This window comes from Stenella coeruleoalba, assembly GCF_951394435.1.
Source record: "Stenella coeruleoalba genome assembly, chromosome: 14".
Classification (NCBI taxonomy): Eukaryota; Metazoa; Chordata; class Mammalia; order Artiodactyla; family Delphinidae; genus Stenella; species Stenella coeruleoalba.
In genome coordinates, this window is record NC_137160.1 from 66,194,263 (window position 1) to 66,207,049 (window position 12,787).

Below are 12,787 nucleotides of genomic sequence, written 5' to 3' on the forward strand. Positions count from 1 at the left end.
TGGGCATCTTTAGCTAATGCCATCCTTCAAAGATTTCTAAAAATTTGAAAAACAAATACATTAAAAAACTTGCGATTAGAATTGGGATTTGTCAGATTTCAGGACAGTTCATAACTAGTTTGGGCCGTAGTTGAACATTTCTCTTTCTCTCTCCAGGGCTTGCTCTTGTCTGGACTGTACCTACAGAGTACAGCTCAAGACCTGCTGCTGGACAGGAGGACTCCTGGGTCAGCCTCTTTGGCTCCTTTGGGGCCAGAAGACAAATCATTCACTTTTCACTCGACACTTGTAGGCAATTGTCCCAAATAACCCAATGTCTGGAACCAGTTCCTCCCTGCCATTTACAGTAACTGCAGCCACGGTGGCTGCTAAGGGAAGTATGTGGGGAAGGGGAAGGGCAGGGAAAGGCCTCACTTTCATCACATCACTTGGCCACCCCAGGCAGTTCATTCAACAAATATCCCTAACATGCCAACATGTGCTCAGTGGTGACACATAAAGGGCAAAAAACCCTGTGGTCCCTGACCAAGTTATGCTAGCATATTAGAGACCTCAGGATGTCACTAAGGAGATGAGCAAATGAATAAATGTGAGATTAAACCCACAAAAAAAGCTTCAAGGGAAGGTCTATGAAAGCATAAAACAGGGGCCACAACCTATTCTGTAACTGTTTCCCTGAGACATCCGTTCCTCATCCAGGTAAAGACCTGAAGGATGAGCAGGTGTTAACTAGGCGAAAAGAGGGTGAGAGAGCATTCCAGGCAGAGGCAGCAGGATCAAAGGCCTTGTCAAAAGGAAGAAGGGCGAGTTTTGGACCTGTGAAGAGCAGCAAGCCTGAAGTAGAGGAAACGGGAGGCTATGGGGTGAGGCCAGACCATGGGGAACTCTACAGGCCACAGAAAGGACTTTCGCCTTTATCCAAGAATGCTGGAGAGTCGTTGAAGTGTATGAGGACAGAGAGATGACAGAGTGTGACGTGGTCAGATTATTTTCTTTTTCTTTTTTTTTGCGGCACGTGGGCCTCTCACTGTTGTGGCCTCTCCCATTGCAGAGCACAGGCTCCGGACGCGCAGGTTCAGTGGCCATGGCTCACGGGCCCAGCCGCTCCGTGGCATGTGGGATCTTCCCGGACCGGGGCACGAACCCGTGTCCCCTGCATCGGCAGGCGGACTCTCAACCACTGCGCCACCAGGGAAGCCCAGATTTTTTTTCTTTTTAAAGACCACTCACTCTGGTCGCTCTGTGGAGAATGTATTGGGGGTCCAGAGTGACCATGGACAGTTAGAAGGCTACTGTGGTCATCAGGTGAGGGATGATGGTAAACTGGAACACGGTGATGATAGGAGAAATGGAAAGATGTGAACGCATTCAAAGTATAATCTGGAGATAAAACTGACAGGCTTGGATATAAGGATGAGAAAGAAGAGGTATCATGAAGGACACCTGGGTTCTGGCTTGGGCAGTGGGTGGATGGTGGTGCCATTCAACAGGACAGGTTACGATGGAAAAGGAGCCAGTTCTAGGGGGAAGACTGAAGGCCCAGCTGGGTCTGAGATGCCTGCAAGACCTCCGAATGGACATGTGAAGTTAACAGCAGGATACTAGTCTAGAACTCAGTGGAGAGGTCTGGACTGCACACCGATTCCATCAGTATGTGGAGTATGTGGTCATCAGCACGTGGAGGACAGGAGCCATGGGGGTGGGTAAGACTGCCCAGGGAGGGAACAGTGAGCCCACTTGGAGGAACGGCAATGTTTCAGAGCTGGATAGAGGGGGGTAAGCAAACTGGAATGACCAGAGAAGTGGGAGGAAACAAAGGGGGCACGGAATGTCAGGGAAGCCAAGGGAAGGAAACGTTTCAAGAGTGACCGAGACACTAATAATAAACGCTAACATATATTAAGTCTTAATTACAGCCAGGCACTCTGCTGAGGGCTTTGAATACATGTTCAAATTTAGTCTGCACAACAACCTTTTGAGGTGGGAACCATTTCACTCTTTTATAGATGAGGAAACTGTGGCAAAGAAAGGTTAAGGCGGTGACTCATGAGGAGCTGGGATGGAAACTCAAGCAGCCTGACTGCAAACTCTGATTCACCTGACTACCTCCAGGGCAGCTCGGGAGGCCATACAAGATGAGGACTGAAGAGTGGCCAGCGGACGGACCGCTGAGTCTATCCTCTGGGACACCCCCAAGGGAATGTTCCAAGGGAGAGACAGAATGGAAGCCAGACTACAGCCCATTATTAGGAACGCTCCAAGTTTTGACCTGTTTTTCAGCTGTCTGAGGGAACCAACTGGGAGATATGACCAGTAGGTCCAATCTGTGTCCCTGACAGCAGCTAACTGGGTGCTTTAATACAGTAGATGATGCACAAAATGAAATGAGAACGGCTCAGGAGCACAGTGTTGCTACGTGCTGCTGCTGACCCTTTACATCACCCCATCCTAATGTTTTCCGAGTGCTCTCTGATGTGTTACCTCCGTGATCCTCAAAACGACTTCATGAGGTGGGTTACTTTCACCACATCTTAGAGATAGGAAACTGAGACTCATCACAGCTAAGGAACTTGCCCACAGTTACACAGCTGGCCTGGCTCAGCTAAGGCTCAAATCCAGGTCTTCTGACTCCAGGTCTAATGTTCTTTCGTGGGAGTCACAGTGGAAAGAAGACCCTTCTTTGGAGCCAGAGAGACCTAACTTCGAGTGTCAGCTCTGTGTGACCCTGGGCAAGTTACTCTACCTTTCTGGGCCTTCCTGTATAAAATGGGGTTGTAGGGTTACCATGAGGGTTGAATCAGATAATCTAAGTGAAACTCCCAATACAATGCTTAGTAAATTATCAGTCGTCCATCCCTGGTCCCACCCCCACCCCCTCCATCTCTGCCCTGCACAGCCAATGTGGGGCTTCTATGGGGTCTTATTTTTGTTTTTCCAAAGAACAGAGCAGGATTAAGGCACATTGAAGGTCACAAGCTGCTGCTACATATTAGAAGTCCCACTCTGTTCATGCTGGAGTCCCTTGTCGGGGCAGAAGAAGGCCCAGGTGTTTGTCCTTCCCCTTCCCTGCGGGGCAAGCCCCAGGCCCCAGGCATCTATCCAGCAGCCAGCCTTAATGACCTGCTGGCTGGCTGTTTCCTTAGAGATAAACTAGACAAACTAGAATCAAAGGCTTTTGGGTCAATAAACAGGACAGCAACACCAACAGTACAACAGCAGAGGGCAGGGTTGCCCCACTGACTCCCACGCCAGGAGCCAGAGACCCAGGAGAAATTTAACAGCACTTTTACTGACACTAGAGTTCATGAAGCCTTTGAACCAATGTCCTTCAGTGCTATCTGACACCACCAGTGTGTGGAGGGTGATTTCTTTTCACCCTGAAGGCACAGAAGAGGAAACTGAGCCTCAGGGAGGGTAAATGACTGCCCTAGTCAGGAATGCAAAGACTCTGGTAAGCAAGGAGTCAGGATGCCTGGGTTCAAATCCCAACTATGCCAGTTACTAGCTCTGTGACTGTAGCAAGTAACCTCCATTTCCCTACATTTGTAAAATAAGTAAGACCAGTACCACATTAGGTTGTTGTAGGAATTAAATGAGATAATGTACGTGACATACACTTAGGACAGTGTCTGGTGCAGAGTAAGCACTCAATAAGTGGTACCTGTTACTGTAACTATCATTCTACTGCGCTTGTTTGGATGGGGGTGTGGGTGAGAAAATGAGCACAGCTTTCAGCACTGCAGAAAACACTGTCGTCAGCCAGCCCATTATACCACAGTCTCGGTCGCTACATGTGTGATTTCTTCACCGGCCTTTCCTGGCGTCACAAATTTAGAGGAAATGGTCTGTAGCTTGATGAAGTGACAACAGCTTTCTATCTGCATCATCCCTTTTCCAGAGCACCGCCATTAGGCAACACTTCTCCAAAGAGAAAGCTGTTCACGATCCTGAGAAAGGAGACCCTGAAAGTTCCCAGGAGCCTTAAGAATGGTGGAGTTTCCCCTGTGATAATGCTGTCAGGAATCGGGTCAAACAACAGAGTTCCAGGTAGGGGCCATAAAGAGGCAGTTTTTCCCTCCTCCCACAATCTCTTCTCCTTGGCCAAACACCTCTGACTAGGGGGAAAGGACAATCAAGGACAATCGTCAGAAAACTCAAGTTTCCCTGGTTTGCCAACATGCCAAGAGACCAGGTCACCATTCATAGCTTCTCATTTTAACCTCAACTACAAACAATGTGCAGTCCGGCTGCTTTCCTGGCCTCCCCCAGAGAGAGGGAGCCAGTTCCTGAGAGCTTCAGAGAGAATGTCCCCAGCTCTAGAACCAATGGCACTGCTCAAGAAGGAAGGTCAGAGGTACGGAGTACAAACAGGCCCGCTGCGAAGGCTGAGGAGAGGAAACGGGAGGGCTGGTCAGCCAAGCATCCAGAGATCAGAGAGATCCTGGCTGGGCGCCCCAACTGCAGCAGCACAATTACGGACTTCCAGGAAGTACGTTAACTGGCCTCCAAAGTACAGCCCCAGGTCCCAGCCGTAAGTGGTTTCCTATTGTCTGGGCACCTGAGAATCTGGCGGAGGCAAGAGGCAAGATTATGTATGTGGCTGCAGACAGGGGATGGGCTAGTGTAAGGAGAAGGCAAGGGGAGGAGTTTGTTTTGTTTTGTTTTGTTTTGTTGTGGTACGCGGGCCTCTCACTGTTGTGGCCTCTCCCATTGTGGAGCACAGGCTCCGGACGCGCAGGCTCAGCGGCCATGGCTCACGGGCCCAGTCACTCCGCGGCATGTGGGATCTTCCCAGACCGGGGCACGAACCCATGTCCCCTGCATCAGCAAGCGGACTCGCAACCACCGCGCCACCAGGGAAGCCCCGAGGGGAGGAGTTTGAACCAAACCCCAGCAATTTCTCCATTCAATATCCAGCCCCACCCTGTGACTAGGAAAACAAAGGTATGGGGGAAGGGTAGAAGAAAAGTCATTTCCTTTATTGTAACTGGAGCCCAGCTGGGTAAGAGTGAGGCTGGAATGGAGTCAGGAAGAATGAATTACTTTGGGTAGCACGGAAGGAGGGTCCTGCTTCTAGCAGGCCTGCACCCAGACACTGTGAATTCATCAGAGAATCACGGATAAGCTGAGGTAGAAGAGACCTTAAAAGACTATTCAGGCTAATGCCTCAGGCTCCTCATAACCCAGGTAGCTTCTGTGGCCAGACAAGTACAATACTTCCCAACCCTGAAGATATTCCTCCAATTTGGGAAAAAATCGAATTGGCTCCAAAGCAGCCAACCTCCCCAGGGCAAATCACCAGGCTCCATCTGAGGGCTCCATGCCATCCAGTTTTCGTGGGAAAGCTCAGGAGTCAGGAGATGCATCCTTTCAGTAGAGCTGGATCAGAAAGACTCCATCCTTGAGGCAAAGCTGCAAATAAGAGACTGAACCGAGATGCTCTACTTCCCCCACAGGCGTGATCTTTGACTTAACTGTGCCAGGGTGGTTCAAAGTTAACCTTAATCCCCAAGGCTCCACATCAGATGACCAATGAGTGTGTTAAGAGAAATACACATAGGCATGCAGGTATATATAGACACACATTCACAATATAACATAAAGTGACAACTGCTGATTATTAAAGGTTTTCTATGTGTCAGATGCTATGCTAGGGACTTTACATAGGTTATCACATTTAATCCTCCTGAACAACCTTGTGGGATGAGTACTATTCTTATCCCTATTTTACAGATGAGGTACCTGAAGTTCAGGGAAGTCACCTACGGTCAGTTAATAAACTGCAAAGCCAGGATTTGAAACCAGTCTCTTCCATAGCCTGAACTCTTTCCCACAAGGATAATGTGTCTTACTTCTTTATGAGCATGTATTTGTGTGTCTGTCTCTTTTATACACACACACACACACACAGTGCACTCTAACAAGTAGCATCTTCAGTTCTAGGGCCAGCTCTTTTCATCCATGGCCTAACTTTTTGACTTTTTGGTTTCAGGCCTTGCATCTGTGATATGAAGGAGTTATATCATATAGTAGGTGGTTCTTCTAGTTATAGGAGAATCCAGAAATCCCAAAGATTAGCTTGTTCTACCCATTCCTGCTTATTTTGGTTAGAAGATATTCATACAAATAGGAAAACGGCAGGAACAAATAAGACCGTATGGGTTGGAGGCCAAGGAGAGCCTCAGTCTGGGAACTCTTTGGGTTCTGATGATGCTCGTTTGCCTCAGTTGTAAAATGAAAAGACTAGCCAGAGGCCCCTGCAGCTATGATACTCTGCTCCTATCTTACTAAAAGGCAAAGTAAAAGTGGAATCAAATTCCCTGAGGGTAACCAAGGAGGAGTAACCAAAGCAATCAGATCCACAGAGAAGACTGGAGAGCTCTGAGTTAGAGCTGAAAGGGCAGAAAAATGTTCCAACTCTTCCAGAGGCCAGAGCTCTCCAGGCCAACCCCCCACGTAATTCCCTGGGTGGAGACAAGTGCTTAAAGGTCAATTAAATTTCTTGATATCAGCACAGGGGATGCTTTGCAACATGAGCTGTGTGCGGGAGCTGGAGTTTACAGCACATGGTGCCCGGCTACGGTCTGTCTCATTCTCAGATCTCAGCACAGCCCTGCCACTTCAGACCACGGGGGACCACAAATGCCCACCCAGCCTCCAACGAGGAATGACCGCAGGTCAGGCGCTGTGTTATGCTCTGGAGAATACAAAGACAAGCTCCCACTCTCAAGGATTCCAACCATTCAGTGGGTGCCTACCATGAGCTGGACCCTTGGCATATATGACTTCATTCAATTTCAACAAGTCTGTGACAGAGATGATTAACACCTTTATTTTCCTGATGAGGAAACAGAGTCTCAGAGAAGAGGAACAAATCTGACATTAAAGTCTGTTATTTTCAAGAAACCGAGCTGCCTCCAAACAATAATCTAAGAGCTATAATAAAGTTAATAACAAAAAGCAGGAAACTAGGGAGGCATCCGTGGTGAAGAAGAGCTGGCTCTGCCAGCTGCACTACAAACAACCCTTGAGGCAACCGTGTAATCAGCAGTGCAGGCGTGGGAAAGTCGCTCTTTCTCGGCCTTGGTCTCCTCACCTATAAAGTGAGGGTGCTGGGACACCCCGGAAAGGTCTCCTCCCATCCCAAACCCCCCAACTCTAGCTGCACCTGGCCCATGTGTGGCTCTTCCACTTTCACCTGGTGTTTGCTCACATGCCCTTCCTGGGCATATCCCTTTGCTCCCTGAGCTCCCCCAAAATGGAAACTCTCTAGTAGGAAGCTTGTTTTGTATTTTCCAGAAGATGAAATAGTGCCTGGCCTGTAGCGCACTGGCAAAGACAGGGGTGTGGACCCACTTACCGGAAGCAGGAGCTGTGCCAGGCTTCGCTGACAGTCCTGTACAGCCTCTGGTTCAGAGCGACATGGTCTCCACAGCCCCGACACCTCCAGGCATCTTCACCTGCACACAAAACCAAGGGGCTCAGAGGCCAAAGAAGCAGGGGTGCAGGGATGGGATTCCTACCATGTAGAAGATGACCAAGTTAACAGACTCTCATACTGAAAGGGCTGGGCGATGCTCTGCTGGATGCACAGTTCCCTCCTCCACAAGATCCCTGGGGAGCCCTCATCCAGTTGTTCATCTCCCCACCACAGGGAATTCCTGGCCTCAAAAGTAGCCTCATTTTTTAAAATGAGACTTTTAAAAAAACGGTTCTGGTTGTTCCTTTTTCTACTGAAACAAAACCTGCCTTCCTTTCCTTCAGCCCTTGCTTATAGTTCTGAGTAGACGAAATGAACAAAGTCTCTTTATTTTCGGGTCAGCCTTTCCTACAATGGTCCCCAGCCAGCACCCAGAAATTTCTCCTCTCTAGGTTACACGTGTTGCTGCCTTTCCCTACTCTTCAAAAGCCCTGGTTGTGCAGATTTTCCATCACCCCAATGGTTCCATCATTCATTCAACCAACATCATGGGTCCTCTTGTTGGACCCATGGGTCCAAGCTCTACATTGGAGACTGTTGGATAAATTACCCCTGCTCCTCAAAGAGGAAATCCACTGGAAAAGAAACATTCTTCCATATTGTACTCTTTCATTAAGATGTTATTTCAGGGGTAGAAGCAAAGTGCTATCTTAGTTCAGAGAAAGAAATTACAAGGGTAGAAGGGAAAGAAAAACATTTAATCCCTCCTATATGCCAAGAACTGTGCTAGATGCTTTCACAGACCCAATCTCATTTAATTCTCAAAACAATCCTGTGAGACAGGTATTATTATATTCATTTAATGGATAAGAGAACTGAAGCTTGGGGCCAGGGGTGAAAGGCCAAGCGGCAGAGTTAGCATCCCAACTCAAGTCTGCCCCATTCTAAAGCCTGTGCTCTTTCTAGTTCCTGCCCATTCCACTCAGGGGAGCCAGGATAGTCTTTGCAGGGGAAGCTGAGCCTTGAAAGATGGGCAAGATTTACTACAGGCTGAAAAAGTATGGGGAAGAGCTGTGTAGGCTGAGAGATTAGCATGGGCAGTAGCACAGAGTCAGTCCACATCCCTCCGAAAGGGACAGAGCACAATACTCCTGGTGTGGCTCAGATGTTAACTTGTTGAAATAAAAGGGCAGCTGAGATCAAGTTGTGGTACCTGACTCAGCCCTAGAAAGCGGGACAAGGTTGTTACAAGACTCCCTTGTGCGCCCCGTGTGTGTGGCTTTGTTCTCTCTGGGTAACTCCAGACTGCCACAGGCACAGTGACAGTCACCGGACCCTGTTTTACAGGCACAGGGGCCATGAATAGACAATGCACGGCTTCGGGCACTTCAGGATTGCTTGGCGGCATTCTGGGGCAGCCAGGGCACAGACAGCTGTCCTCATAGCCCAGAGGAGAGTTAAATGAGCTGGCAGAAGGCTTTAAAGCCCGACCCACCTGCTCCTCTCCCATACATGTATCACCTCCTGGATCTAAACTTCCTAGACTCTCAAGAGGGAGGGGCCTTTGTGGTTTCGGGTGGTAGTGGTTGGACAGTGCACCATCAACCTCACAAACTCCAAGGCAGAAAAGTCTGAGACACTCATTCAAACTGGTTTATGGGTGAGACAGTGAATTAGTGAGGTTTTTTTTTTAATATTATTATTATTTTTACATCTTTATTGGAGTATAATTGCTTTACAATGTTGTGTTAGTTTCTGCTGTATAACAAAGTGAATCAGCTACACATATACATATATCCCCATATCCCCTCCCTCTTGCGCCTCCCTCCCACCCTCCCTATCCCACCCCTCTAGGTGGTCACAAAGCACCGAGCTGATCTCCCTGTGCTATGCAGCTACTTCCCACTAGCTATCTATTTTACATTTGGTAGTGTATATATGTGAATGTTACTCTCTCACTTCATCCCAGCTTACCCTCCCCGTGTCCTCAAGTCCATTCTCTATGTCTGCATCTTTATTCCTGTCCTGCCCCTAGGTTCTTCAGAACCACTTTTTTTTTTTTTTTTTTTAGATTCCATATATGTGTGTTAGCGTGCGGTATTTGTTTTTCTCTTTCTGACTTAACTTCACTATGTATGACAGACTCTAGGTCCATCTCCCTCACTACAAATAACTCAATTTCGTTTCTTTTTATGGCTAATATTCCACTGTATATATGTGCCACATCTTCTTTATCCATTCACCTGTCGATGGACACTTAGGTTGCTTTCATGTCCTGGCTGTTGTAAATAGTACTGCAGTGAACACTGTGGTGGTACGTGTCTCTTTTTGAATTATGGTTTTCTCAGGGTATATGCCCAGTAGTAGGATTGCTGGGTTATATGGTAGTTCTGTTTTTAGTTTTTTAAAGGAACCTCCATACTGTTTTCCATAGTGGCTGTATCAATTTACATTCCCACCAACAGTGCAAGAGGGTTCCCTTTAGTGAGAGGGTTTTTAATGAACAGATATCCAAATGAATCTTCCAAATTCTGGAAGTACCAGAGTTTGGGAACTCTTACATGAAAGGGCTTTCAGGCTGCCACCAGCAAAATCTCATTATTTTAAGCCACACCTTGTTTCTTGCTTTTACTTTTTAACCAGCAAGGAATAGTCTCTGACCCGACCACCCACTTACTCAACAATTCAACATCTTGGCTCTGAGTGACCTCTGGTTGTTTCCAAAATTCAAAAAGAATCAGGACTTTCCACTGTGAAGATATTCGAGATAACTTGTTATGGCCACACCCTCCAGAGCCTGCCCTGCCCTCCAGTCTTTTTTTTTTTAATATAAATTTATTTATTTTATTTATTTATTTTTGGCTGCGTTGGGTCTCTGTTGATGCGCAAAGGCTTTCGCTAGTTGCGGCGAGTGGGGGGCTACTCTTCGTTGCGGTGTGTGGGCTTCTCATTGGAGTGGCTTCTCTTGTTGCAGAGCACAGGCTCTGGGTGCCCGTGTGCTAGTAGCTGTGGCACGTGGGCTCAGTAGTTGTGGCCTGCAGGCCCTAGAGCACAGGCTCAGTAGTTGTGGCACACGGGCTTAGCTGCTCCGCAGCATGTGGGATCTTCCCAGACCAGGGCTCAAACCCATGTCCCCTGCATTGGCAGGTGGATTCTTAACCACTGCGCCACCAGAGAAGTCCCCCTCCGGTCTTGAGAAACTCAACACCATTCAACACTTACGTAACACGTGCTCTGTGCTAGGCACTAGGGGCACAAAAATCAAGACCCTCTACTCCCTCCTCTCATAGCCACCTGGTTCCACCTTTGAAATGTCCCTCCAATCCTTCTCTGTCCTTCAGCACTGCCCAAGTTCAGGTGTTTGGCTTCTTTTCCTGGTGTGCTGCACAGTCTTAGCTGGCTCACCCAGACTCCCCAATGTCTACAGAACTCAACTGTTGACTCCACCCCATCCCACCTCTCAGAAGACAGTCTCCACCACCACTCCCTTCTCCACTGGCTCCTTCCAACTGTCATTTAAATAAATTCAAGTCTTTCCCATTAAAAAAAAAAAACCTGGACCCCACTTTCTCCTCTAGCTACCACCCTTGCTTCCCCATGTCACAGCCACACATATTAAAAAGTTGTCTAACAGGGAATTCCCTGGCGGTCCAGTGGTAAGGACTCCGCACTTTTACTGCAAGGGCGCGGGTTCAATCCCTGGTCAGGGGACTAAGACCCTGCAAGACATGCGGCGCAGCAAAAAAAAAAAAAAAAAAAAAAGTTGTCTAATAAAAAACAAACTTATGGCTACCAAAGGAGAAAAGGCAGGGAGGGATAAATTAGGAGTTTGGGATTAACAGATACACACTACTATATATAAAACAGATAAACAACAGGAGCTACTGTACAGCATGGGGAACTATATTCAATATCCTGTAATAAAACACAATGGAAAAGAATATGAAGAATATATATATATATAACTGAATCACTTTGTTGTATACCAGAAACTGATACATTGTATATCAACTATACTTCAATTAAAAAAAAAAAAGTTGTCTACACATCACTGCCTTCATTTCTTCACTTCCTATTTACTGCCCAACCCACTGCAGTTTGACTTCCACCCCCACCATTTCTCTGAAACTGTCTCACCAAGGTCAACAGTGACCGCTTATTGCTAAATTCAATGGACACGCTTCAGTCATTCTTTTAGCAAGTATTTACTGCATGCCAACTATGTGTCTAACACCATGCTCGGGAAAGAGCAGCAAACAAGAGAGAGATTAAACATACAGCAAATATTAAACAATAACATAATTATTTTCATTATAATTGGGGCAAGTGGTAGGAAGAAGATATCAAGTTCATAACTAAGCAAATGGGGCTGGGTAGGGCAAACAAGAACATATTCCTTACGGAAGTAATTTCCAAGCTGAGCTCTAAAGGATGAATAGAAATTAACCAGGCAAAAGGAGGAGGAAAGGGTAACACTGGACACTGGGATGGCGGGGAGATCTGTGTAAAGGTCCTGAGGCAGGAACACAAACTCCTCACTCATCACTAAAGCTGGCTCTTGTTAGCTCCTAAGGACTAGGGAACTAAGACCAGTCCCTGGCCTACTACAGTCCCTCAAGAAACATTTATTGAAAGAAGGGATAGGGGCTTCCCTGGTGGCGCAGTGGTTGAGAGTCCGCCTGCCGATGCAGGGGACACGGGTTCATTCCCCGGGCCGGGAAGATCCCACATACCACGGAGCGGCTGGGCCTGTGAGCCATGGCCGCTGAGCCATGGCCGCTGAGCCTGCGCGTCCGGAGCCTGCACTCTGCAACGGGAGAGGCCACAGCAGTGAGAGGCCCGCGTACCACAAAAAAAAAAAAAAGAAGGGATGGCCCTCCACAAGGTGGCCCCAAAGAATCTTTATCTTTCAACCTCTTGTACAAGCAAATGCTCTAGTCACATCTTGATTTATCTTTTATTCCTGCCACACAAATGCATGGTCTTGTATCCTAACATTCACACCTATAGCTACTCTGTGTGTTTAGGATACTTTATTTATCCACCTTTTCCTCCCTTAATCAGACTTCCATCCTTCCTTGATGGTCCCCCAAAGGCAGGAAGTGTTTGTTTCACTTGGTGTATTACCTGTTTTATATCATTTGTTCTATAACTACAGTTCATTATGTTTCTGTCTCCTTTAGTCCCTTCCTCTCTGCACCACCGCCCCCAGCTCTAAGGGGCAAAGACTGCATCTTGATCATCTTCAAATCTCCAGGGCCTAGCATGAAGTGTGGTGCAGAACTGACACTCCTTTGTGTGGCAAATCCAACTGAAAAACTGGACCCAACTCTCAGCTATAAAGGTAATTTCCAAAGATAAGCTCCA

At 47.4% G+C, this 12,787-nt stretch overlaps 1 protein-coding gene across 1 annotated transcript in view; it reads right to left on the bottom strand.

The window, feature by feature from the left end:
* Nucleotides 1-12,787, bottom strand: part of LIMK2 (LIM domain kinase 2) — a 56,134-nt gene that overhangs the window by 36,106 nt on the left and 7,241 nt on the right. Inside the window, exon 2 of the mRNA XM_079942292.1 lies at nucleotides 7,361-7,460. Within this exon, the coding sequence (XP_079798418.1) occupies nucleotides 7,361-7,460 (100 nt within the window). The remainder of the gene's footprint in view (nucleotides 1-7,360; nucleotides 7,461-12,787) is intronic.